Source organism: Caenorhabditis briggsae (assembly GCF_000004555.2).
Source record: "Caenorhabditis briggsae complete genome, chrII, whole genome shotgun sequence".
Lineage (NCBI taxonomy): Eukaryota > Metazoa > Nematoda > Chromadorea > Rhabditida > Rhabditidae > Caenorhabditis > Caenorhabditis briggsae.
The window spans coordinates 6,392,809-6,418,548 of NC_013486.2; the positions used below are offsets into that span (position 1 = coordinate 6,392,809).

The following is a 25,740-nucleotide window of genomic DNA, read 5'->3' on the forward strand; positions in this document are numbered from 1 at the left end:
ATTCTCGTTGGAAATGTCCGATATCACCTCTTTTATGGAGTTCGTTTCAAGTTCCCTTTCCTATCGATAAAACACGTAGTTGTTTTCCGAAAAGTAATGTACGCCAATTCACATCCGGGAATTGTGCTTAAAAAGAGTGAGGAAGTAAACGAAACGAGTCACAAGATGTTCCTTCGTCTGTTTCTGCTCGCCGCTATCGTACCGGCGGTATACCTATGGTGTACCCCATTCATTTCCTGTAATCAGACTATTGTAAGTCAATCGAAAAACCTTAAGAACAAAAATGAGGAATTATTTCAGTATGGAGACTTCAGCGACTTTGAGAAAGGAATGAAAGTTCTCCTTCTAGGCCGCCCATTCCAGAAATTTGACGAAATCATCATCACTGGAGAATACTATAACAACGGATCCGAGGTCTTCGACGATGCTCAGTGAGAATCAGATAACATTCATAGGTGTAAGTTTAAATGTTTTAGATTCCGTGTTGGACTTTCGAAAGGGCTTATCATGCATCAACTGGGAGACGATTTGGAGAAATATTTGATGACTGCTTCCGTTGGAGCAAGTGAACCAATGATGAATATAACTGGTTTGATCGGAGGTCGCGGAAGAGACCAATTCGGTGCTGATCAAACGCCAAAACCAAATATCACCTGTGATGATCCATTTGTTCTCAGAGTCAAGTTCGTTTTATTGAGCTATTAAGCTTAACTGAAGAAAGATTGATGTTTTTCAGAAGTATAGACGGATACGGTTTTGCACTCGGAACTATGGACGAATTCCCCGGTAAAGTTAGAACCCAATATCCGAAAGCTGAAAGGGCCCAATCGGTATTCTTCAGCGGTCAAATCAAGACCACAAAGATTGAGTTGTGAGTTCAAATCGATCATCAAACGATCACTTTCCGTTTGTTTTCAGCAAATGTCTCGATGATGGATAACCGCGTGGTTCGCTTCTTATTTTCCCACACAGCCTAATAAATAAATGAAGTGTTTGGTTTTTGCTTTTGTGTCGTTTTGATGAGAAACTTGAACGTGTTGCATGTCATAAGACCCCTCACATAACGAAAGTCGTAAATCTCAAACCGCCGGTTATCAGATCGAATCTTCTCTCCGTTTCTCCTCCGACACTTTTGCCACGTTCGACGAAGCTCCGCCCGCTTTCTGAAAGGCTTCTTCTCCTTCTTGTCGCCCATTTTCAATTACTTTCCTAACCTGCATACAATTATTATTCAGAGAACTTCCGCAATTTCTCTCTTACATGGGGTGTCAGTTATGTTTGTGTTGGACGTTCATTTTCTATTCTCTTCCGCAGAAAATTCTCGATTTTCCTTTTTTCCAAACGTTAGCAAATCCTGTTATGCAAATGTAAATCGTAAAAAAGGTCGGTTTGTATTTTGTATGAATGTCCAGATACTTTTCGTGGTTCTCAGAATACGAAAAACGAGTAAACAATTAGTTTAGCCTTCCTCTCCACCCAACCTATTCCTGAATGCAGTCATCAATCAACAACAACTTGAACTACAAATCATTTTTCGTCCTGGCATGCATACCTGGAAACGAATTGAATATTTTTCTCCCTCTCTCGTTTCCTCCCATTTTTCGGATTAAGTTTTAGTGAACTAAAGTCGAGTCAAACGGAGGCCTTGGTCTTCCGGAACTGACCAAACTAATGTGGAAGTGGCAAAGTGAGAGATTTATTTTTAAAACGTTGTTATTTTCTAGGAAAAAAGAAACTGGATATGTATAGATTTGATGATCTCTGGAAATGACGCACGAGTTTTTGGTTTTCTGTATTTTGGCTGCTCATAATTTAAGGATTCATGCTCACAATTTAGGGAAGCTCTTGCTGAAACGAACACTTATATTTTCAAAAAATGTTCTGATTCATTGAGCAGTTGTCCAGATTTTGTCAATGTTTTTTCTTAAATTTTTGATAACTGGGCTAATCAAAACTTACCGAAACCTGTAATAGAAATATTAAAACCTGTAATAAAAGGACCTCTTAACTTTAAACATTCAGAAAATTTATCTTGGTTTCTGTCAAAGAAGTAGTCAACTGGTAAATTGCTCATCAAGATACCGTAAAACTCTATTAGCAGGTCACCAGAACTGGCAACTTTCAGTCTATATATCTCAATTCCTGTAAAAGATATCAAAAAGGAATCATCTAACAAAATTTTAGTCATAAATTTTAGTCCCACACCCATTTACAATGTTTTATCAGTTGATCACTTTTCCATATCTTTTACAGAAATCGAGGTACATATATGGGCTCAAAGTTGACGGTCTGAATGACCTTCTATTATAGTGTTTGCGATAATTGAGCTTAAATTTGACAGTGTGGTAGCCTTTCTATTACAAAGAGTATATCACATTGGATGATATTCAGCGAAGATGTTTACCTTCCGGGGCCGATTATGTCATGTTTTGAAAAATAATATCTGCCTGGTTTTTTTCATTTTGTAGTTGAAAAACATAATCAGCACCGAACTTATTCGGTACACTTGGTACCCATTCGTAATAGGTTCTAGTTTTTTCCAAAATGCAAAATAATAACAATATCTGGATTATGGTTTGTGTTCCCGAATATTAAAATTTTTATGATCAAATCCAGTATTGACGCACATCTCGGACCATTGTTTTTTTCAGAATACTTCCTCTTTTAACATTTTCTTCTTCTTCACTTTTATCGTCTTTCACTTCTTCTGTCATCGAAAACTTCTGCCCCGAAACCTGCTTCCTCTTTCTTTTTTCATTCCGATATCTTCGCTTCTGATCAGCTGCCATTCCTCATTCCGTTCGGTGTGTTGCCCATCGTGTTTCTTCCCTTTCATAAGTTTTCCAGGTTTCTCCTTTGGTTTTGATTTCAGTTTCTTTTGTCAGCAACCTTTGGTTTTGTGACTTTCCTCTCCTATTTCTTCGCTTTGTTCCCTCGTTTTACATTTCAAATTCTATTGTGACGAAACACGGCTGCTCTCCATCTTGCAACACCTCCTTCCGCCTCTTTTTTGAAAAACCTAATCAAGTATCCGACCGTTGACAATTGACCATTTGGACTCGAGACATGGACTACGAATGTTTATGTGTCGAGAAAGTAATAAATTTAGCTACAAGAGTTTATTATCAGAAGTTGATATGAAAATTGAACCCAATTGCTTGAAGGGGGACTCCGACCAAAACTTTTTTATTGCATTGAAATGTTTTGAAAGTTATATATTTTCCTGATATTATTGCTAGAAAAATAGTTTCAAATCGGGAATCCTCGAAAAACGCTGTTGAAAATTAAAAAAGGTGGCGAATATTGACGAGGATTCGAATTCCCGCGTAGTGAGAAACCTAGGCCAAATGGGCGGGAAGTGTTTTTTAAAGTGTCCGACAGTTGTTTTTTTTACGTTCCGGAGACGAAATCGGGAAAGATTGCCATGTAAGAAAGGCGTCCCACCGCCGCGACCTAGGTTTCTCACTGAGCGCGAACTCAAATTCTCGCTCCTAAAAAAAATTATAGAAATTATGCCTTAGCCCCCTTTAAAGGGTTTATTATCAAAAGTTGATGTGAAAAAAGAGCCCAATTTTTTCAAAAAATAATTGCGCTTTGAAAACACTTATGTGTGCCATCAAAGTTTGAATTACTGTGTTCAAGGATTTTTAGTCTACTTCCTGTTCGAAATCCAGATTATACACATTGACTCATGGGCGGCTTCTCTAGAGAAGATCTCATTGTATCAATCCAATTCAACCCCTAGCAACTTTGATTTCCTACCTATGAACGGGGTCATCCTTCGCTTCAAATTGTCTTTTCTTTCCATTTCTGACCGCTTTGATAACCTTCAACAACCAACACAAACTTCCCCTTCTTTTTATATTTGCTGCTTCCTCCTTTCTCCTCCCCTTCTCACTGTCAGCTATAAATCGTAAAGCTGTCATCACCTAGAACTTTTTCGACCAGATCGTTCGACTCAATGGGTCGTTTTATGTTTGCCCTCTCGAGCACAACCACGGGGGCTCACAGATCACACTACTAACTGTTTATCAGTCAACCCGAAACCCGATGGCACCATATTTCTTTGTTTTATTTTGATTTTTTTTTGGCCTACCCCTCAAAAACAAACCAATGCATTTTGTTGGCTGATATGTACGGTGTTTGCCTGTGTAATCTATACAATAACAAAGCCACGAACAACGTGTACATTTCGTCTTAGGATTCTGTGTTTTCGTCGACAACGCCTTCTCCTTCTACGACTACTAGTTTCTTCGCATTTCACCCGCACGCGCCTAAAAACTTGTCTCATATTCTGATTGCTCTCGACTCATGTTTCATATTTTCTTACACCTTCTTTTGTGGACATATAGACATAATAAATGTATAATTTTTCCCAGTATTCTCCATTTTTAAAAAGACACTAGCATCTCCTGTTGCAGCACAGGAATACGAATACACATTTCGTTGCCACGTCAGCTTCTTCTTCTTCTTCCTCGTCCATATTTTTTGTATGCATTGCGCCCACACATTTCGTTCCCACATCTCCTCCCCCCGTCACGTTTAGTACTTTTTCTCAAATTTGCCAATTCCTATTTTTCATTATCCGGATGTTCTTTAGAGGAGTTGTAGAACTTGTTTCTATTGATCTTGATTCCTGTCCAATTTTTGGATTAGTTTGTTTTAGTCGGTATGCCTAGACTCTACAAAGAACAGGCACGTGGAAATCGGTAGATCAATCCTGCAGGACCAAACGTTCGGGTCTACTTTTGTTGTCTAAAAATTTTAGGATGCAAAAAAAGAGAAGAGAATGACGAACTCTGTCACCCCGATAATCCCTTTTTTCTATTTTTGCATAAATTATGTCTGAAAATGGAGCAGGTCATTGGTTACCCATTTCCTTCTCTTCTCCAACTTTTCATCTGGATTGTTTTACGTCAACCACCGGAACCAATCAAAACTTTTCGTTTTCCATAAAAGGCGAGTCCATAAGAGTCATTTCACTTCCACCCCATAAACCGCTGGAACCGTGTGACGTCTTCAGGGCTCTTCTGAATCCGTCTGAATCCCTACTTAGCCTCTCTTTTATCCGGACTTTATCTGGATACTTTCCACAGATTATTTCTACTCGGGTGGTGAGCCACATCAGCTTCCCTTGTTCATTTTCACATTCATTTCCATTTCCCTCTTCTTCCTCCTAACCTGATGAATCCTTTCAATTGTATTTAGTCTTCCCCTTTATTTCTAACATGATGTGTTGCTTCTCATTTTATGACGACTCCTCTCATGATTAGCAGGAAAAAAGGAAAATACTAATTGACTGAGTCAGTAGTAGTCTCCTAACGTCTCCTGACTACCCAAGGGCTTCTTTTTTGTCTGTAGCTTGAAAAATAAGTTCAATATGAAGTGGCGGGTCCTTTTGTTTTACTTTAGTTTGCTCTCAAGTGGTGACGTAAGCAAAATAAGAAGAAGAAGAAGAACAACTTATTCAGTTTGCAAACACTTCTGCATCTTTTTTTGTTTCTCTCACACTATTCATTAAAAATTTAGGTATCCCGAGGAAGGGCTTATTGTCTTGAGTGTCCAAATGTTCATAGTTCAATTTGTCTTGTCTTTCTCTGCAAAAAAACACTGAAAAGAAAAGAACAAAACATAAATCGGTTTTTTTCGAATGGAAGCGATCGTTGTCCATTTTTTGTTCGTTTCAACGAAAAACGATTATTCACAAGGCAAAGTATTTTTTCACACGCCTTCGAGTCGCTTCGCATTCGCGAATTCTCACCGTTGACGGCCCCGTAAATCTTCTGAAAAAGTCTTCGTTTTTTTTGTGAAGAAAAAGAGCAAAAAGAGCAAAAGCCATCCCCCGTGATATCTCTATAGCTCCTCCTCCTTCTCAAAAAGAGAAAATGAGAATCGTTAAAAAAGGAGAAACGGTGTTCTCCAATTCTCCTTTGTGTCCCTCTGATGGCCCCCACACACATACAAATAAACTAATTTGATGATTTTCGATGTTATTTTTTCTTTGCTCTGGATGTTAGAATTTAATGTACTTATAAACCGAGGTGAAAAGTCAGCTGCTACTATGCTTCTCGTATTTCTGTGACGCTGTGGAAGGAAATGGAAGAAGAAGACGAAGAACGACATTTCCCTTCTTTGTTATCGTCTTCACTCTATCAGGAGGTGTTCTCTAATTTCGTCCACACCCAAAGCAAAAAAAAAATAATACCATCACTTTGTGACCCTGAACTTCATTTTTTCGGCGATCGTCGCGGTTTACCTCACCTCTGACTATCACAATTGTTGTCCTCGTGACAACGTCACCCTAGACTATTCACACACTTTTTTCCCTATTAGTTCTTCGATTTTCGTGTCCGCTTATCTAGAAATTCTGACAAAAAGTTATCAATTTTTCATACAGTTCCAGCTGAAATAGCATCATGCCACTTTCACTTGTTTCTTGTTTCATGTTTCATTATCAAACAGTCGTCAACTCGCATTTTGTGAATTCGCTTCTTTTTTATTCCAGTCTAATTTCCTTGTTTCTAGAAAATGCACAATCCACTCAAAAAACTTTCCCGATCAATTTCACACAAACTTCTTGGCAAACGGTGAGTAATAACCATTATTAGAGAACCTTCGAGCAATCCATGCATTTTAGATCCAACGACAACCAGTCGACAGAGAGTTTTTCATCGGCATCATCGACCACTTCATCCACAGCAACAACTCCACAACAGAGCTCAATGGATGAGGATCCATACAGGGTTTGTTGGCTAATTGAAATATTTCGAAATTCAAAATTTTCCGATTTTAGGAGATTCTCCGTTCCTACGAAGACAATGTATCACACTTGGTTTATCATGGCTCATCGCTCCGTTCGATGACCTCTTTGGATATTCGGAAAAAATCTGACGAAGTACGCAGACCTGCCACTGTCGCCTCAAACCGAACAGTTACTTTCAGTTAAATATTCTTCTTTTTTCATCGTCTTACTGTATTCATCCACGTCACAATAACTTATTTTTTGTGCATACATTACGGTTTCCCCTCTCTTTTTGGATGGTCCCTGTTGACTGACAAAGTTCCGGTTATAAAGGAATAGCTGACATGTATTATTTTGTTTAAAATTCGAATACATCTATTTTTCATACCTTGCCTCCTCTGGAAGAAAACACGCTAGATGAAGATGCAACAAAAAGGAAACAAAACATATCAGTCTCTGTTCGTCTTCTTCCTAAACTTGAGCTGTCTGCGCCTCCTAATAATTAATTGTATCTCCTTTGTTAACTAGTTGTCTTACCAATTATGCCGAACGACATGCAACCACTCAATCAATTGCCACTTACCAAGGAGAAAAAACCATCGAAACCATCTTGAATCTATTAGCTTTTTGAATGCAAAACCAACTACAAAGACACAATACCAAAAGCGGAAAATGGTCATTCCGATGATTCGACTTTTGCTGACAGCGTTGTTTGTGTTGTATTTTGTGATAGCACAAGGTATGTGATTACTGTATTAATTCAGAATTCTAGAATAAGACTCTTAGATCATCTAAGGAAAATCAGTGGAGATGCAGCTCCGGAAAAAGCACAGGAACCACTCGATGAATTTGGTATGACTTATGATAATGACTAATAATAAACCAATCATTTTTCATCATTAAAGATGATTTCATACCGACTATTGACTCATCGGTACGATTAGACAGTAATATTCCGGAGCCTCCACCATTACCAATTGGTCTACAGTATGTTCGGAAGACGGAACCAGCTCTACCACCATCAGCAAATGTGGCTCCTCCATCCATCAGACCACCTGAACCTCCTACCACAACCCCGGTACCAACAACAACAACATTCAGATTGAATCAAACAATTTCAATTCCATATGATGACGAATTTCCAACTACAGTAATCGGGTTCTTGTTTTTTTTCAACTTTTATTGTCTGTTTATAGGTTGATGTTGATGAAGAATTGCCAGAACCAACTGATGATCTAGAAGAGTTCCAGAAGGCAGACCTACTGGAAAAAGAAGAACGGAACAGTGGGAAGGATCTCGTGAAAAAGACGATGATAAACACAACTAACGACTACTATATCACGTCTCCAGCCAGTCAGTTATTTTTTTTGTTCTGTTGTTCAATCTCTGATTTTCAGCAACTGTGATGTCAGATCTTCAAGAGGACATTGCTGGGGGAGATAGCTTTTTTGATTCCGACAAGCTTTTCGATAAAAAAATATCCGTAACGGATACCATACCAACAACAGATGATAGTGTTGAGTCGAACACAAAAAGTGGGGATGTTCTACTGTTCTTTCATCTAGACATATTTTATAGACACCACCACCACAACTACGACTTCAACGACCACGACGACTTCCTCTCCAAAGACTCGTGTCATGACAACTCATGCAGCCCACCAGAAGACGTGTATTCATGTGAAGGAACTGAAAGCCGTAGATGACTCAGTTGTAGCTCAAGGTTTGTGCTTGAGAGAAAATGTGCATTCAAAATAGGAAATTATGAACTATCGGTGGTTCTTTGAAATATACATTGGTAAAAGAACATACCGTAAAACCTGTACTAGAAGGGCATCTTTAATTGAAGCGCCCTTCTAAGGAAGGGCCGTCCAAGAGGGAAAAATAGAAAGGTCCCCTGTTAGGCTCTCCGGAGGTACCCCGGAACAGTATAAGGGGCTGCCCATCTAATACAGGTTTTACGGTAATAACATTTCTGGACAATGTATTGTCTACATTTTATCTAAAAATGGATCAAACTTTTTCAGCTGGCGTCAAAAAAGGGACAATTGAAGTTTCCGTGGAATTGGGTGAAGAAGACGATGTGGAAACTAACGATGATTCTTCAGAAGAAGCAGAAGAAGAACGACGAGTTAGGCAAATCAGGAACAAGAAACCTGTAGTTTGTGAGAACATTTTGACCTCTTATCAAATATAACTATTTTTTTTCTAGGGAAGAAGTTCGAGATGAACTGCGATGAAGAAGTCGATGACAAGGGAAAGATCTGTAAAGTGGGTCCTTTCAAATCTGAAAAATAAGTTTTTCTTTCTTGAATTCCTCATTTTCAGCTCTGGGCAGCAGGTGGCCTTTGTGGAACTCATAAACCTACAATGTTCCTCTTTTGCCGAAAAACATGTCTTTGTGTTGGACCAGATTGAGAAGAAGAAGAAGAAGAAGAAGAAGAAAAAGTTCCCATGGTTTGTGACGTTGTTGACTTCGCTCTTTATCACTTTTTGTGTGTGCATTGAATTGTTTATTTTTACTTGAAAAGAATAAAGAAAGATTGATTTCTGGTGGTTGCGGAAGCGAAAGCGAGAAGAAGAATAATTTAGTAATGAGTGTGCTCTGTGAGAATAGAAATAGAAAATACTGAAATAGGAGAGAAGCGAAGCGAAGAAGCAGAAATCAAAGAGCGTAGAAGATCGGAAATAGATTTATAGAATGTAGTGAAGGGCTCCAGCAAGCAAATTGATGTCTGAACGGAGGGAGTTCACAGCCAACATTATGGAACGAGAGTTGTTGAGGACTTCGACGCTTTCAGTGTATGGGTTGTAGCGAACAATGAACGGACGCTTCATGTTGTTTGTGAACATTCTGGAACAATTTGTTTAGAACTATGATCCCTTAAAAGCTGACTCATCACCTGAGCTTCTGTTGAGCCTCTTCGAAGTTTCTAGTGTAGAAATAGGCAGATTGGAAGGTGGTAATTAGACATTCCTGTTCGACAACACGGTCCGGATCAAAGCGAATGATTGTGGCACTTCCCTCGACAGCATGTTGCAATTCTCCTGCGCTGCTGAGAAGACCAGCTCCGTAGACTTTGAATCTTTCATTGTTTGATCCATGTTCCTTCATTGGGGAGTCAGCCGCGTCATCAGAAGATAATCCAAACTCAATCGAGAAGAAGTAGAGCTTAAAAATCAATTAAAGATTTAATTCACTTCCATCGAAGTAAGATACCGTAGCGAGCTTCTTCAAGTCCTCCTCAGAGGCTCCCAATGAAGCCAATCCAATCTCTTGCGAGAATTGAGCAAAGTCTGGGTCTGCGAAGAGAGCCATGTGACCCATCAGTTCGTGGACCGTGTCTCTATAATTCAAGAATATCAATGGCGCTGATTCTAGAAGGTCCCTACGGTTCCGGAGTGTAGAATGGATCAGCATGATGACGGACGTATTGGGTACAGAAGAAAACGCGATAGGCCAATCCAGCCAAGAAATCACGAGCCGAAAGATATCCAGCTACTGGGCGGACACGAAATCCAGTTTTGGCTGAAAATAGTGATTCGTTTGGTCCTAAACTTCTTGAAAAACCTTTCAGGAACTTGCAGATATCTTCCAATTGGGGAATATTGTTTTCCGAATATCCACAATGTCTCTCCAGGAGGTCGAAATTGTCAAGAAACTGCTTGCATGCATATCTGAAATCAAACATCAATTCAATCGAAAATTTTCACACGAAATCTCACTTCTTGTGCAATTCGCGCAACTTTCTGTAAATAACACCCCATGTTTTTCTCTCAGAATCTGTATATTCAATTCTGGGAATCGGCTCGCCACTGTAAACAACAAAGATGTTATCTAAATGTTCAAGAAAGATCATAAGATTACTGTTTATATTGGAGAGCGAGTTCGCCAAACATCATGCGACGCTCCCGATACTCCTTGTCTTTGAATCCCTGAAATTCGAATTTTGCAACTTTTCAGGGTTGAGGGATCTTACGGGATGGTCAGCATCGAGACCAGCCCCATACATGATGACTCTCTTGGCACAAATATCCAAGTCGTAAATACTTTTAGGAAACCATTCGGATCCAGTAGTGGCATCTGGAATATTCTTCCTCAAAAAATTATTTTCAAATATTCTGAAATACCATCAGATCCTGGTTCAGTGTATTGCTCCTTGATTGCAGTTGGACGAATAGTGAAAGAGACTTCGTGGACATCGAGTCCATTCAATCTCATCAGATCAATAGCCTCTTGCTTTCCGTAATGGAATAGCTCAATCTCCAAAAGTACATCCATAGTGGTAGTACTACCATCTTGGCAGTCACGGGTCTCCAGATGCTTGATACGTGTCTGATCCGGAAGATTCGCGATCATTTTAGCGATATCCTCAGAGACACGACTCGATTTGACGATGATTGTGAGAACTTGAACACCATCTTCCTCGTCTCCCTCGCGAATTGAAGCTTCTTTGCGAATAGTGCGAGCCGGAGTGAAGAGCTATTACAAGGCTAAATATCTGAAATTTAGGAGAGGGAAACTAACTTGCTTGACGTCTTCCTCTGGAACAAATGGGATTCCGAGAGATCCACTGCGACGGAATCTTCTCTTGAAATCTTCCATGCGGTTGTCACTGGAAATGGAGCTGAAAAAGATGATTTGAAAAAGAAAAGTTCAAATCGAATGGAATTAGGCGAATGGGGGAAATGTTTATCATAATATCAAAAATAGTTCATCAGTTGATAGCTTTTTATGTCTTTCACAGAAATCGAGATAAATGAGATCAAAGTTAACGGTTCGGGCAGGCTTCTATCTGAGGAAATACGGTATACCTTCTTCAAAAAATTAAAAAATAATTTAAAAAATTAATGAAATTAATCCCCAAATAAATAACTCATTAACTCACACACTGTTGGACATTGTCTTTCCAACGGCCTTCTTCGAGTAGTACTGAAACTTCATTGCCGACGCCATCTGAAACAACGTGTCCATATGAAGGAGATACCAATGCAACCTAAAACGAACGAAAATGGTGAGATGAGATGGGCTCTCCAGGCGAAGGAGGTCTCTCTGGCTGCCTGATTGATTGTTCTATTATGCACAAAGCGCAAACAGACACCTCCTCCTTTCTCCTTTCGGATATCAAATGGCCTTCTGAAAATCGGCACGTATTATACTATGCCACCACACAATCCAATATCCGTTGGGGCATGAAATGAAGAAAATGAAGTCTTCAGAAAATAAGGCGCCACTCGATTTATTTCGGCTGTCATGGTTTCCGTGGGAAAATAAATGAGCCGCTTGTGATGATGGGAAGAAAAAGGCGAGGAGATGAGAGTGATGTCAGATTTGAGACGAGATTTCGAAAAAAGAAAAATGGGCGAAAAGTCATCAAGGACTCACTTCAGACGATTCTTGAAACTATACGAAAGTGGGAGGAAGGGACGGGGCTACGGTAGTCGGAAGCTTGAAGGTACCGTCATACAAAATGACGTGAGATACTCACATTAACTGATGTGAAAACATGAGAGAACACAGGAAGCTACAGAAACTGAAACTCCTTCTAAAACGTTATATTGGTTATTGAAAAGTTACCGTATTTAAACTGATAAAATGTTTATCGTGATATCAGCAGTATTTTAGCAGTTGACAAACTTTTGATATCTCTCATAGGAACCGAGATAATTGGGCTCAACGTATAGGGTGGGCTTCTGTTAGAAAAAAAACGGTAGATTCTGACAGATTTCACAAAATTTTTACATGGTTCTGGAACCTCTGGTTAACCGTATAGAGTATTTCAAACACTCCGTTTGGAAAAAGATAATCATAGCATATACCGTGAAACCTGTAGTAGAAGGGCCCCCATACTGTCAAGTTTGAGCTCAATCCTCTTATCAGTAGACAGTATGTTTATATTTTTACAGTAACCGAGATAAACTGCCTCAAAGTGAAAAGTTTCAAAATGAAAAGTTATTACAGGTTTTACGGTATCATATTTGCTCTGATAAAAGTTTACCCCAGCCGTCAACGTTGATCTCAATTATCTCGGTTCCTGTGAAAGATATCAAAAAGTTGACAATTAATACAGTACCAGACGGTTTACGCCCCTTCGGGGATAAACCGTCTGGCTCCCGCTTACAATACCCGGAATCAAATGAAAAAGATTTTGACTTTTTTGAAATATACCTAAGCTATGGAAGCTGTGATGAAACAAAAACAACATCCGATAGAAAACTTCTGAAATTCCCAATTCTCACCCTCCTTTTCTCAAAGCTCAAACTGATATTTTCATTTTCTTCGATTCAGAAATGTAGATATTCATTTGAAGGTTCAATACTTCTGAAATTTCTTCAAATCAAAAAATCTAAAGCCCGGAAATTCAGAACTTCGGAATTGTAAAAAATTCGAATTTTATAGTCTCGAACTACGAAATTTGGAAATCGATATTTAACAAAATTCAAAGTTACGAAAATTCGGAAATTCTAAAGTTTGCAGTAAAAAGCATTGTAAAAAGTCATAGAAACCGAGAAATTCGGATAATCAGAAATGCATGAAATTCGAAATTAGAAATTTGGAAAGTCGGAAATCCAGAAACTTAGGGATTCATGAATTTGATTTTCTGAATTTGAATATTCTTAAACCCATATTTCTATAACTGTCAAATTCTGAAATTTCTGCTTTCCAAAGTTTAAGGTTTGAGAATTTCTGAAGTTCCAAAATGTTTTTGCATTTGCAAAATCAGAAGTTCGGACATTCGAAAACACTCATATTCTTGGAATTCAAAGACCGAATTTCAAAAAAACCGAAATTTTTCAAAACTCAAATTTTTAAATTCATAATCTCAACAATTTATATTTTGCCAAATTCGTAAATTCAGAGAAATTAAGGTTCAAGTTTAAAGTCTAGAAAATTCAAAGAATCCTGAAAGCACGTTTTCTTCATCATTCTCATTTTTCAGCTATTCCAGTCCTTTCCCTTCAAACTTCAAAACCCATACTGAAAGCTATTTTTCCAAACTTTTCCTCTTTTTCAAAGCTAACGTGGATGAGAAAAATACTGGGCGGTTAGACGACGACGTGAAAATTACTCCAATAATTTTATTGAAGATTTGTACTGGAAGAGAAGAAAAACGTCTCCAGAAGACGTCAGAAACAAAATTTTGAAAATAAAATGGGTCGGGCAGCATCTCATAAAAATTTCCGATTCATCCGTCTAAACTCCAGCTCAATCGGTTAACGTTGAGTAGGTCAACAGTCACGCGACACACATCCTCACGTACAGAATTTGGTGTTTGTTATTAGTAATGATTGGGGATATTATGTTTAAAAATTGACGAATGTTAGACATTTTCCACAGGAATCAAGATAAATGAAATTGTGTTGGATGGGTTTCGGCTTAGGAAATACGGTGAAACTATAGAGTTGCCTCTACTCATCAAATTCAAGCCAAGTTTTCTCAGTTTCAGTGAGAAGTATCAAAAAATGTTAACTAACAAAACGTTCATCATAAAATAAAATATTTTATCAGTTTAAACTTTTCGATATATTTATTTTAGCATTTGAAAAATCAAAAATCTTTCTTTCCAGAACTTCTCTCGTAGGATCTGCGGCAATGAAATCAGCTTTATTCCCTACATTACATATGTAATGCTATCCCATCTCCCCCCCCCCCTCGTTTCTTTCTCTTTATCTTTATATAAATTGAAGGTTCCTACTGTAGTATTTCTTCCCCAATCCATTTGCTTCAGCTTCTCCTTCTTCTTCCGTTCTTCTGCATTCTTTTATCATTGTCGTCCGCACCTCATTTGCGGTGGTTCCCGGACTACATCAAGATACTCATTTACGTTCCATTGTCTCTTCTTTCCCGTTGTCGAGTTTTTTGTCTCTTCTTTTTCCCCATATCTTCTTCCCAACTTCCTCCTTTAACGACTTGCGCCGCGGCGCCTTATTCCAAAACTGATTATCCGTGTTCGATGAGAAGATAAGGAGGCACGAAGAAGAAGAAGACGAGGAAAAAAAGTGAGGAGGAAAAAGAAAACTTGGTAGCAACAGCTGGATTTCGATTTTTGCTGCTGCTGCTTCTTGCTTTGCCCGGATACGCGCACATTCCTTTATCCGAAATGTGTCGTCCAGCTTTTTAGACACAAAAAGACAATAAGAAACCAAGAGAAGACATTATTGCGAAAAAGTTTATTTTTGATACGAAAAAAAGACACCCGAAACGGGCGAAATTGATCATGACTTGGATGGCGATTAATAGCCTGGTGGGGTACGTGGTGCTGAAAATAATAGGTTGTGATTTCGGAAACCAAAAAATGGTATATCTTACGTGGGCAATGTCCGCAGTCTCCCTTCTCTCCGTTGTCTCCTGGTGGTCCAGCTGGTCCGTTTGGTCCTGGACGACCCTCGTGTCCTGGAGTTCCGGAATCTCCAGGTGGTCCTGGTGGTCCTTGGTAGGATTGTCCGTCTGGTCCTGGGTTTCCTTTCGGTCCTGGAGGTCCGATTGGTCCTGGCTTTCCTGGTGGTCCTTGTGGTCCCGGCACCGGAATGAGGCGTCCAGCGGCTCCTGGCGCTCCCTTCATTCCGTCGCGTCCTGGTCTTCCAATTGGTCCTGGCTGTCCAGCCATTCCATCGTCTCCAGACTTTCCGTCTTGTGGTGGCTCTCCTGGAGATCCCTTTGGTCCTGGTGGTCCCTTTGGTCCCATAGCTCCCATTGGTCCTGGTGCTCCAACTGGGCAGATAATGCATGGCTCAGAAGCTGGTGCTGGGAGAACCTCGGCGTCTCTTCCGTTCTTTCCGTCGTTTCCGTTTCTTCCATCCTTTCCGTCGTTTCCTGGTGGTCCTTCTGGTCCTGGTGGTCCAGCAGCCCCCTGGTTGCAAGTACAGCAAACAGCGGCTGGCTCGGCATTAACAGCGGCTCCATAGCCACCGTATCCGGCAGTGTTGGCGCTGCTTCCGCCACCATTAGATGCTCCGGATCCGTAGTTGTTTCCTCCGGAACCACCTCCACCAGCAGAGGTCTCTGGGATCCATTGTCCGAAGAGCCAAGCTCTCTTCATACGGTGTCCCATTCCCTTTCCAGCTTGAAGAGCAGTCATCTCGAGCCACATATCACGAGAACGAGCCTAAAGAGAAAAAATGTGAATGTGAGAACGAGATGAGAGATGAATGAAATTCTAACAAAAAAATTAAATGAAATGATTACCTTGCAATAGTCGGTTTCAACCATAAGATGAGATTGGAACGACTGAACATAATTGTAAAGCATTGGAAGTGTCACAACTGAAGCGATAACTGCGGCAGTCGAAACGACGACGGCAACAAAAGCGATGCGTCGCATTTGCCGTTGCTCTTCTGTCTCTTTGACGTCCATATCTGCTTGTATGAGGCCGATCGGATCTTCTGCTCGTTTCCCTTCCGCGCCTTTTGTAGTCGTCGCCGAAGAACTGGATAACTGCGTCGTCAAGTCCCGCCTCTATATCTGTGTCTCTCTCAAAAAATACAGGCAAAAGTCGGTGGTGGCGCTGGGCGCCCAGGAGAAGAGGCGATAACCGATTCAAACCTGGGAAGAGAGTGAATAAAAGGATACCCGAGATCCGTATACACCTGGCAATGAGTGTGGAATTGAAAGTGTGAGGGAGGAGTGGAATGATGAGAGGGAAGGTAAAAGTTCAAATGATTTTGGATAGGTCAACTTGGTTTAGGTTCTCACATAAGTTGTCAGATAAACCGGATAGATTTGAAATCGTTGGCAAGTCATATTTCTGACAGAAAAGCCAATATTCCTTCTGAACTATTACTTGGGTGCATGAATATACCATAAAACCTGTATTAGAAGAGCCCCTCTGAATGGAGAGTTCCTCTAATAGAAGGGTCCTCCGAGAGGGGCTTGGAAAGATAGAAGGGCCTCCTTCAAAATGTGTTGGTTGAAATTGAAATTTTTTGTACCTTTTCAGTGAAAAATATTCTGAAAAATCCAAGCGTCCACAGAAATTTGTTCAAAAACTCTTTTTTTTTGCTAAAAAATCCGCTCAATTTCGGTAAAAATTGATGGATTTTTATGAATTTTGAACGATTTTCTATCAACATTTTCTGGAAAAAATAGAAGAGCTCCCTCTAATTGAAGGGCCTTTCTGATAAAGGTTTTACAGACAAGAAACTCGTGGCCGAAGGTCCCACAACCATAACTACCGTAACCGGAAAATATTTTTGTTTCCCGAATTTATTATTCGATTTTCGTGCGTTTTCAGACGATCTGTTTAGACTTTTTGGATAAAAATTACAGAAAAATCGACTGAAATCAGTAAAAAACAAGTTAGATTACGGTAGTTGTTGTTGTGAGACCCTCGGCTAAGGCCACCGAGGTTTCTCGTCCCCAGCTCGATTTTTTTGTGCCAGAATAATAGTCTTGTTTAGTATTAAAGGTGGGGGGACAGGAGATTTTTCGTAGGTTTTTTGTAGCTAGGGATGCATTCTACCGTGACGGTGTACAACGCTTAATGTCACTCTGCGTACAGCGGTCGTCCTCACCTTTATGAATGCAATCGGGCGTTCTTTCTTTTCTAAGATCTTTTGGCTTCAAAGTCTATCTCTTTCAATTTCATTGCTCTTTTCTGAAAATCTGTAATTTGCAAATGTCTGAAATTCTTGTGCTGCTTCTGCGTCTCTAAATTATATTATCACTCTCTTATCTCACTATCCAGCCTATCTCTCTTATCATCCATTATAATTGGATAAGTATGTCACTTGATTAACTGGTAAGCTGTTATCATTTTTCGTCGTCGTCGTTGCGCGTTCCTCGTTTCCAGGATAGATGATAAACAAGTTTCACTTCCCCGATAAACCTATTTCTTTCGTCCAGTACTATCCTATACCACTAACGATATGTGATATGACTTTGTTTTTGACGATGTGTTAAAGGTTTCAGAAAACTAGAGTTTTATGATAAAGATGAGAATAAACCTCGAACGAACCACTAAATCAACCAAAAAATGCAAATTGGAGAAAATGAGGTGTGAAAATAATACAGTTTAAAAAAGGGGGAAAAGCACTGGGAAGATTGACGATTTTTGATGGTATGAAATTGTGCATAACTACAACGTTTTGAATGGGGATTCCAGCTCACAGATGATCTCAAAAAAAAAAAGCAAAATAGTGTAATATGGAAAGCAAAGAGAAGAGGGAAGGAAGTGTCCCGTAAAGAGATGATTTTCTTTGTGGGGTTTAGGTTTCAGGAAAAAAACTTTTAAAAAGATACATTGAAATAGGTTAAGACGTCACAGACGTAGAGAAAGAAAACACTGAAAATAGAAGAAACATTAGTTAAAGTACAAAATAACAACTAGATTGCGAGATGCTAAGACGCGCAGGAGAAAAATAACTAAATTTGGATGACTAAGTGAACAGAAATTATTTTTTCTCGTCGCGAAGAGCTTGCGAAAAGTCTGTTGGCAGTTTCGGAGCGTTGGGATCTATCGGTGCATTCGAGATCGGAGCTTGATTCGCGGCTTCTTCTTCCAACGAGGAGTTTGATGATGACGGAGAACATGCGGAGGGAACCACGACGCCCATTCGCAGCTAAAATATTTGAGTGAACAACTATAAATCATTCATTGTTATACCTGATGAAGAGCTGGTATAGTTGTCGGCTGTGAAACTGTGAGAGAGATGGTTGGCGGAGCGATGAGTCCCATTGCTGTTCTCAGAGAGTTTGATCCGCTGAATAACAAGCTTCCGGGTGTTATCATACCGTATTGAAACAAAACTTACTTGCTAGTAGAACTCTCAGGCCGAACGTGTTGAGGATTTCCAACTCTTCCCATATTACCCATTGCGAGAGCTGAAAAGGAGGAAGGACCGTTTAGCAACGGAGATCGAGAGTTGGACTCGATGAAATGCTGCAGGAAGTTTTCGTCTGGAACTTAAAACAAATAATTATCAGCATACTTTCGGTTGAACTAACGTAGTGAGCCGTCGTTGCTGTTTGCAAGGCCGAGTGCGTTGATCAAAGAATCGTCTTCTAATCCACGGAAAGGAGTTATTCGAGGTGTTGTGATTGGTGAAACGACGATTGAATTGCAACCAGACATCGACATCATAGTTGGTTTCAAAGCAATTGGAGCAACTAATCTTACAGAGCCAGCTTCGACTGGACTGGACGTCATTTTTACCGGAGGAGCTCCACTGGTTGATGGTTGATTTTGAAGTAGCTGTTGACCATGCTTCTCTTCTATCTTTTGTAATATTTTGCTGGAAACAAAAGTTGACAAAAGTTCTTCCTAAACAATAAGAGCAAACCTAAAACTTGTCGTATCTCCTCTGGCTGTTGTGAATTTCGTTGGACTACCCATGAAACCGTTACTTTCTCGACTAATCAAATTGGATACTGCTGCGTGTGGTGGTGACACATCACTTCCCGTTCCATTACCGTCTAGAATACCTGATAAAGTAAAGCATTACGGATTTCGGAGATAAAACATACTGTCAAGCAAATCAGAGCTACGATTCAAAAATTCGTACGGGCTCTGGACACCAGTATGCGTTCGTTTTCTTCCGGATTGAGTTGGTGTTGTGCAAATAGATGTCAGAGCGTTTACTATGTTTTGAGCTGTAAATAACGACTTCTGAGAAATATCGAAATGTTGAGTAACTTACCGTGAGTTTGAGGATCGGGATGATTTCTCTCATCAACCACTAACACTCCGACATCTCCATGAGTTCCGGCGTTAACTCTGATTCGTCGGACCGGCTTCGTTGTACGATAAACATGATTTATTGGTTCTTGACTTTGATAGTCCGCGATTTGGTTCTCCTGTCTGTTGGTCCTATTGCCGCCGAGATTATAGTTTCCTTGAGGCTGCCAAATCGAGCTATTTTGCCCGAGCATCAATCGCTCTTTATATTCCTGATTGCTGTTTATACTCGTGACTTCTTGATTGGTGCTGAAATTAATGTATTGAAAAACTGTTCATCGCAAGTCAATATATACTCACCTGGAATTCGGCGAATCATCTGAGTTTTTCGAGGGAACATCGTTTGAATCTTCGCAAATTTCCAGAGGCTGATTATCAGTAGGCAGTTCATCAGTAGGTAATTCTGTGGTAATCAGTGGTGGAGGAGGTGGCAGACACAAGACTGAGCGCTTTGGATCGAAATAGTTATTGTCGATAGCGTTTTTATTCTCTAAGTTAGCGTAAGAATTAGGTTGTTGAAGAGTAGCTCGACCACCTGAAAAAAATAAATGTATTCCAATTCTCAGAAGGATCGCTCACCAAAATATGTATGGCATGCTTTTATTGGATCATAGGAAAGCACGATAGGGTCAGAAGAATCTGCATTCGGACCCCACATATGGGCTGCAGAGGTTAATGGCTCGCCAGGCTCTTGCTTTATCATCGCGTGAATATCCGGCGGTATGGCATTGTATGTAATTTTGGTGTTCACATCCTTCAGATATGTTGCCATGAAAATATCCAATCCGCGAACAGAAATCGATAAATGAAACGGGTTGATACATAACGGATTCGAGCAGGTTTCAACTCTCTCCAACCTTTCACCATCGGTACTTTCGAGAGGTATTCCCTGCAATGTGTTGGTTTCAACAAAAATAGAATCGCGAAAATTTACCTTGAACAAAATTATAGTAACAAGGTCTAGCCGCCATACTTTGTCAGACTGGCGCAGGATATCAATGCGCCGCATTTTGCCTCTTTGATCTGGAACAGTGAGAACGCATTTGTCGGGCTCGATTCCAGAAACCTGTAACACGTTAGTTTGAAATTAACAAAAATGGGATCTAAACATACAACTGAAATGAATGCGTCCTTGTAATCAGCACGAATATCTTTGCGAAGCTTGTTGAGCAGCCTCGACGCCCATACTACTTTCGCATCGTCAGAATCGTTCTGTAATTCCAACTTATTCGGGTGAGTTATACGTTTTCTGGGTTCTTTATTTTACCTGTAATTCAGCCAGCTTCTTGTTCTCTTCATCTGCATTCATCCGTTTTTCGTGATCTTTCGGATGCTTTCGTTTTGCCGCCTGTAATTTTATTTATTTATTTCTAACATTATCATGCTTACTTACCTGTAGATGGAACCAATTATAAGCACTCGCTCGAACGTATGGTAAACACTGTTCCACGAACGGTCCGTCTTCCTGGGGGTAGGGACTGTAGCATTTGACTTCATTCGGTCTGGGACTCACTGCATCTGGGGAATTAATTCGATTCCAGTTGTTGGAAGGCGGTGGCATTGTGGGTTGAGGCGGCGTTGACACTTCGGCATCTGATGTCGAAGCAGCGTTGGCCGACGATCCACTAGAAGCATTCACATCCACCTGAAACTGATTCAGAATATTTTTTTTTTGCTTAGGGAAAGCAAAACAATATAATTATTGAAAAACTTTGGTTTTTTGCTTGGTGTTTAATAAAATGAAAATTATGTGAAACATTATGACTAGGACCTAAGAATCGCCAATTTGAGGAGTTTATACTTGAAACCTATAGCTCTAGTCAACTATTCAGGTGTTGTTCAGGTTCGCATAAGCGCATATTACCGTCTGTTGGATAAAGTCAGCAAAGCAATCAATATGCCGGCGGATATAGAAAAAGAACTTGCAAACTTGTGAATTCGGGTGATATTTTAATTAATTTAACAGCCAATACCTTTAAATGGGGATCCATGTGCTTTCTCATTTTTCCTCTGAACATAAAATCGCAATCTCAGAGCGACTTTTGATGATAAGCTCAGATGAACTGCATTCTGTAATAGTTTCAAAATCAATAAAAGCAACAAGGGAGGATAGGATAATTTGAACGAATTTGAAAGGATAAAGTTGGAATAACGATGGGAGAAGTTTATCTTAATATTGAGGTCATTGCCAATGCAATACAAGCTAAAATCGAGCAGGAAAATTTCTGCAATTTATCTTGTTGTTATCTTGTTGACGAATGGACTAATTTAGTGCTTTGGAACTTGTTAGGATTGACAAGATTTGACTGTAATGCAAACTCAACATTTTTCTTAATTTTTTCCATGTGTGTCCAATTTTACAAGCACAGAAGGTAGGAAAACCCTGTGAATCAAACGACGGTAAAAGGGGGAGAATAGAGCAGAAGTAGGCGGCCGGCTGAGGGAAAACTAGTCCAGCGGTCACCAGGCAGAAATCGTTCGCGGACAGAATATATAAATACTTGTTTCCAAGAGTATTTTACTGTTCAAGAAAATAGCGATTTTTTGTTGTTCACAAGAAAAATTCTCAAAAGAATGAAAAAAAACCGAAAAAAAATGATTGCTGCTTTTCTCTTTCTCTTTAATTCAGGAAAATTATTCAAAAACGTTCAAAAACGCGAAATATGAACGCCGCACCGATCAATAACCGTAGCTCACTTTAAAGGCGCAACTAGCAAAAAGTAAAATCTCCCACAGCGATCAGCACATTCCGCAAATAAAATCGAGTTCAGAAGTTTTTTGAGCCAAATATTTGCATAAAGCTATGTTTTGAAATCAATTTTAATATATTTCACTAATATTTTGACCTGCAAAAATGTGTGAGCATTCTTTCATTTACGAACACGAGAGACATAAAAATATATTAAAATTACAGTAATCTTTTAAAAATAAAGAAAAACAAAAAAAGTTTGCAAGAACGAAAAGTGACTATCAAAAAGCAGATTCCTCATATCTTGACAACGAATTTCCCTTAGCCGACAGGCTTGCATCTGACTGATGAACTGCAGACTTGAATATTCTTCTTGGCGCTGGAGAAGGTTCCGGAGTATACTCCTCGACTTGAACTTCTTCCAGAATCTCCATTCTTTTTGGTTTCGGTGGCCGATTCTTATATGCAACTGGATAGGATGGAGAAGTTCCACCTATGTTTGAAATTTCGCTTTCCGTACCATCAAATGTATTGTCCTGAAAGAATATTGTTAGAATATTTCCTCGAGTTTCAGATTTACTAAATTCTCTGAAAACGAAGAGGAGACCAGGATGTCCAATAGTTTACTTCATGCAGTGTGTTTTGTTGAAAATCAGAAAATTAGAACATATTTATTTACAGAAAATCAATGAATGTGTACAGGTCTCATGAAATATGCTAGTTGAAATGTTTAGTTTTGTACTTTTTCCCAGAACACCTCTGGTCTCCCCTTCTTAAAAACGTTCTGTTGTGGAAACCACCTTCACAGACTGCTCAATATATTCATATTGCATTTTCAATGTTTGAAAATATGTCCTCCGAGCCACGATGAATGCCAGCATTTTCAGACAAATTAGAAGAACACAAACTGCAGCAATAATGGAGCCATATTTTATTGCTGCAAACGGAAGAGTTCAATAATTAGAGCCTTCGTCGTGTGCCTATTCTGTCTAATAACATTTCTAGTTATTACGCACCTCTTGCTGTTTCCGGATGAGTCTCATTAGGGTTCGCGTAATTTGGAGATTTGATGTCATGGGAAGTACGAGTCCGACTTGTTCTGAAATGTATAAAGCATGGGCGTTGTCAACCTAAGTCAATCTTACGAAGGTCCTCCCAAAGATTCCAGGGACCACATAACACCACTAGCCACTGCGCTCAAAGCTGCATACAGCCAAATCAGCAACCAGAAAATTGTTACTAGCTGAAAAGTGTATATTGTGATTTAGAACTAGGTACCGTAAAACCTGTAGTAAAAGTGACCTTCACTTCAAACTTTGAGCCAATTTTTTTCGGTTCCTGTCAAAGATATAAAAAATTTGTTAACTGATAAATTGTTTATCATAACATGAAAAATATTTTATCAGTTAACACATTTTTGATATCTCTTATAGGAGCCGAGATATTTGAGCTCGAAGTTGACAGTGTGGGTGCCCTTCTATTACAGGTGTTACGGTAGGTAGGTTTTTACTTGATAGGAAAGCATTGGATAAGAATAAATAGGTGATTGCTTTGAGAGACACATGTTATATGTGATAATGGAGAATACGACAAAAAACAAAAAGGCGAAATTGACGAATACGGGATCTGAAATAATTCAACAATTTGGAATAGAAAAACCTCTTTTTGCAATAACTTACACCATGATGGGGAGTAGATTATCGAACAAATCGATAAGACCAACATTAATTTGCCAAGAATCGATTCGAATACTAACAAAACTCTCGAGGCAATCTACAAAAAATATTTTTGATGATTCAAATTATTACAATTCGATGGTTACCTTAAATTTTAATCCAAAAATCTTGGGAGCATGAGCATAAGGACTTACATGTCGGGGTATAGTTTGAGTCATCAGGAAAATAGCAATACGACGGGTGGAGGAGGAAAGCGACTGGTATCACAGGCATCATGATAACGACTTTTATAGTGCGTGGAGCCGATGTGCAAACATAGAAAATTAAAAACGAACAGAACAAAAATGAACTATTGAATTGAATTTTACATTCGTTTGACATTCAATTTTCTAAAGGTATGGCTATCCAGAAAAGGATTCAAGTGAAGAAGTTACATATTTAATTTAATTTTAAGTATTCAGAGGAATTCGTCAAATTGGAAAATGACATCATTAGAATGGATTTGTTTACATAAACAAAAAATAATTAAACTTTTGTTATAATTTCTTATTCTATTCACAGGTCAGTCAGCCGGGTTGCCCAAAAGCGGACGAATGGCGGGTGAAGATCTGAGGACCGGCTATAATTTGCGTATTTGAAAGGCAAACATGAATAATCGGACTATAATGAAAATTTCTGACGAAAAATACATTCCATACTTTTTGTCCCAAATTGTTCCCCATTTGCTGAAAGATACAAGTTACAACCAATTTTAAAGTATTTAGCCGACATTCGTACGCTCATCGGCAATCCCACTTTACCTATGTTCATTTTCTTCTTCATATTTAACTTTAAACTTGAAAAAATTGGAAAAAACCAGAAATTTGGTTTTTCAATGAATTTTCCTCCTGTTTTTCTCAATTTATGTTGAGCAATTTCTTTACTTTTCACAAAAGTGTCCAACTAATTTGCTTGAAAAACTGTTAGAAAAGCAAAAATTGGTTGAACATTTGAGAAATCTAGAAAAATAATGACTGGGAAATTTCCCGGTTTTCCTGAAATTTCCCGAAAAAAATTGTGGAATGAGAAAAATTCGGAAAAACTCCAGAACCTTTGTCGGGAAAACTGGGGAAATGGGATATTTCCTGAGACCTCATGTCCTGATCCTCCAGTTATTGAAAATAGCAAAATTTGATTTAAAATCTTGATTTTTGTTTATTCAAAAGTTTAGTTCAAACTTGTCTGTCGGGAGTGTAGCATTTAGATTAGAGTGCAGTAGAGAAATCTATTCTACATCGCTCGTTGCGCTCAAATATCTCAATTTCTATAGGAGATATCAAAAATGTGCCAACTAAAACAATGTTGGTGATATTATGATAAACACTTTATTAGTTGAAATATTTCTGATATCTCTCATAGAAATTGAGATAATGGAGCTCGAATAGGGTGGCCTTCTAATAGAGTGTTTATGGTAGTTTCATACTCTGTAAATCAGTTGTTTTGGGCAAACAATTTTGGATCAAATAAACTGATATGCAGTTTTTCGAACCGTTATTTTCTAATTTCGAATACATTTTCTATTCAACAGTTATTCAAAAAATACTCGATCTCTAAATCCTAAATCCTTGAAATCAGTACCTACAACCAACTTCTTTTTCTTATTCTTCATTCCGTTTTCTCTTTCACACCACATTTCCCTCTACTTTTCGTCCTTTTTTTCCGTGGACTTTTTCCGCAACAGTCGGTCCGTCCGCACCGTGTCCGACATCCGTATCAGTCGATCGTCTCTTCTAATTGCCTTCTATCTCCACTTCAAGTCCTTGACCCATGTCGATCTTTCCGTTGGAGACGCACATCTCCGTGACCCATAAACCCAGTAATCTGCTACTCATCGGTACGTCCTCCCGCATTCTTATCTGCCTCTGTCTCTATTCTCCTCCTTGATTCAATTGTCCACCTCATTCTCCAGAATCACACTTTT

General features: G+C 39.2%; 8 protein-coding genes across 8 annotated transcripts; 4 read left to right on the forward strand and 4 right to left on the reverse strand.

Annotated features, from left to right (window-relative positions):
- Positions 1–96: 96 nt before the first annotated feature.
- On the forward strand, positions 97–875 carry CBG12994 (the record flags this gene model as incomplete). The annotated part of the gene is made up of 3 exons (XM_045242179.1): positions 97–431; positions 477–683; positions 737–875. 3 exons carry the CDS (start codon positions 97–99, stop codon positions 873–875), a joined length of 681 nt encoding a protein of 226 aa, XP_045095020.1.
- A 3,617-nt stretch (positions 876–4,492) lies between these two features.
- Positions 4,493–4,996, forward strand: CBG25543 (the record flags this gene model as incomplete). The annotated part of the gene is made up of 2 exons (XM_045242180.1): positions 4,493–4,535; positions 4,965–4,996. 2 exons carry the CDS (start codon positions 4,493–4,495, stop codon positions 4,994–4,996), a joined length of 75 nt encoding a protein of 24 aa, XP_045099356.1.
- A 1,532-nt stretch (positions 4,997–6,528) lies between these two features.
- On the forward strand, positions 6,529–9,039 carry CBG12992 (the record flags this gene model as incomplete). The annotated part of the gene is made up of 10 exons (XM_045242181.1): positions 6,529–6,587; positions 6,638–6,743; positions 6,794–6,931; positions 7,271–7,481; positions 7,529–7,594; positions 7,648–7,892; positions 7,939–8,095; positions 8,140–8,436; positions 8,769–8,906; positions 8,954–9,039. 10 exons carry the CDS (start codon positions 6,529–6,531, stop codon positions 9,037–9,039), a joined length of 1,503 nt encoding a protein of 500 aa, XP_045095019.1.
- A 396-nt stretch (positions 9,040–9,435) lies between these two features.
- On the reverse strand, positions 9,436–11,716 carry Cbr-tph-1 (the record flags this gene model as incomplete). Its single annotated transcript, XM_045242182.1, has 10 exons — positions 9,436–9,595; positions 9,645–9,913; positions 9,962–10,088; positions 10,135–10,419; positions 10,468–10,557; positions 10,610–10,677; positions 10,722–10,825; positions 10,873–11,224; positions 11,270–11,369; positions 11,631–11,716. The coding sequence occupies 10 exons, from the start codon at positions 11,714–11,716 to the stop codon at positions 9,436–9,438; spliced, it is 1,641 nt and encodes a 546-aa protein (XP_045095018.1).
- Positions 11,717–11,766: 50 nt separating this feature from the next.
- Positions 11,767–11,943, forward strand: CBG25542 (the record flags this gene model as incomplete). Its single annotated transcript, XM_045242183.1, has 1 exon — positions 11,767–11,943. One exon carries the CDS (start codon positions 11,767–11,769, stop codon positions 11,941–11,943), a length of 177 nt encoding a protein of 58 aa, XP_045099355.1.
- A 3,033-nt stretch (positions 11,944–14,976) lies between these two features.
- Cbr-rol-8 lies at positions 14,977–16,096 on the reverse strand (the record flags this gene model as incomplete). The annotated part of the gene is made up of 3 exons (XM_002630502.1): positions 14,977–15,002; positions 15,053–15,848; positions 15,929–16,096. 3 exons carry the CDS (start codon positions 16,094–16,096, stop codon positions 14,977–14,979), a joined length of 990 nt encoding a protein of 329 aa, XP_002630548.1.
- A 2,036-nt stretch (positions 16,097–18,132) lies between these two features.
- On the reverse strand, positions 18,133–21,418 carry Cbr-nfi-1 (the record flags this gene model as incomplete). The annotated part of the gene is made up of 14 exons (XM_002630501.1): positions 18,133–18,300; positions 18,345–18,441; positions 18,493–18,637; positions 18,686–18,972; positions 19,021–19,162; positions 19,205–19,330; positions 19,378–19,664; positions 19,716–19,950; positions 19,995–20,304; positions 20,350–20,481; positions 20,529–20,627; positions 20,683–20,763; positions 20,809–21,060; positions 21,389–21,418. 14 exons carry the CDS (start codon positions 21,416–21,418, stop codon positions 18,133–18,135), a joined length of 2,391 nt encoding a protein of 796 aa, XP_002630547.1.
- Positions 21,419–22,385: 967 nt separating this feature from the next.
- CBG25541 lies at positions 22,386–23,998 on the reverse strand (the record flags this gene model as incomplete). Its single annotated transcript, XM_045242184.1, has 7 exons — positions 22,386–22,640; positions 22,905–23,041; positions 23,121–23,203; positions 23,250–23,347; positions 23,615–23,730; positions 23,784–23,877; positions 23,927–23,998. 7 exons carry the CDS (start codon positions 23,996–23,998, stop codon positions 22,386–22,388), a joined length of 855 nt encoding a protein of 284 aa, XP_045099354.1.
- Positions 23,999–25,740: the final 1,742 nt, after the last annotated feature.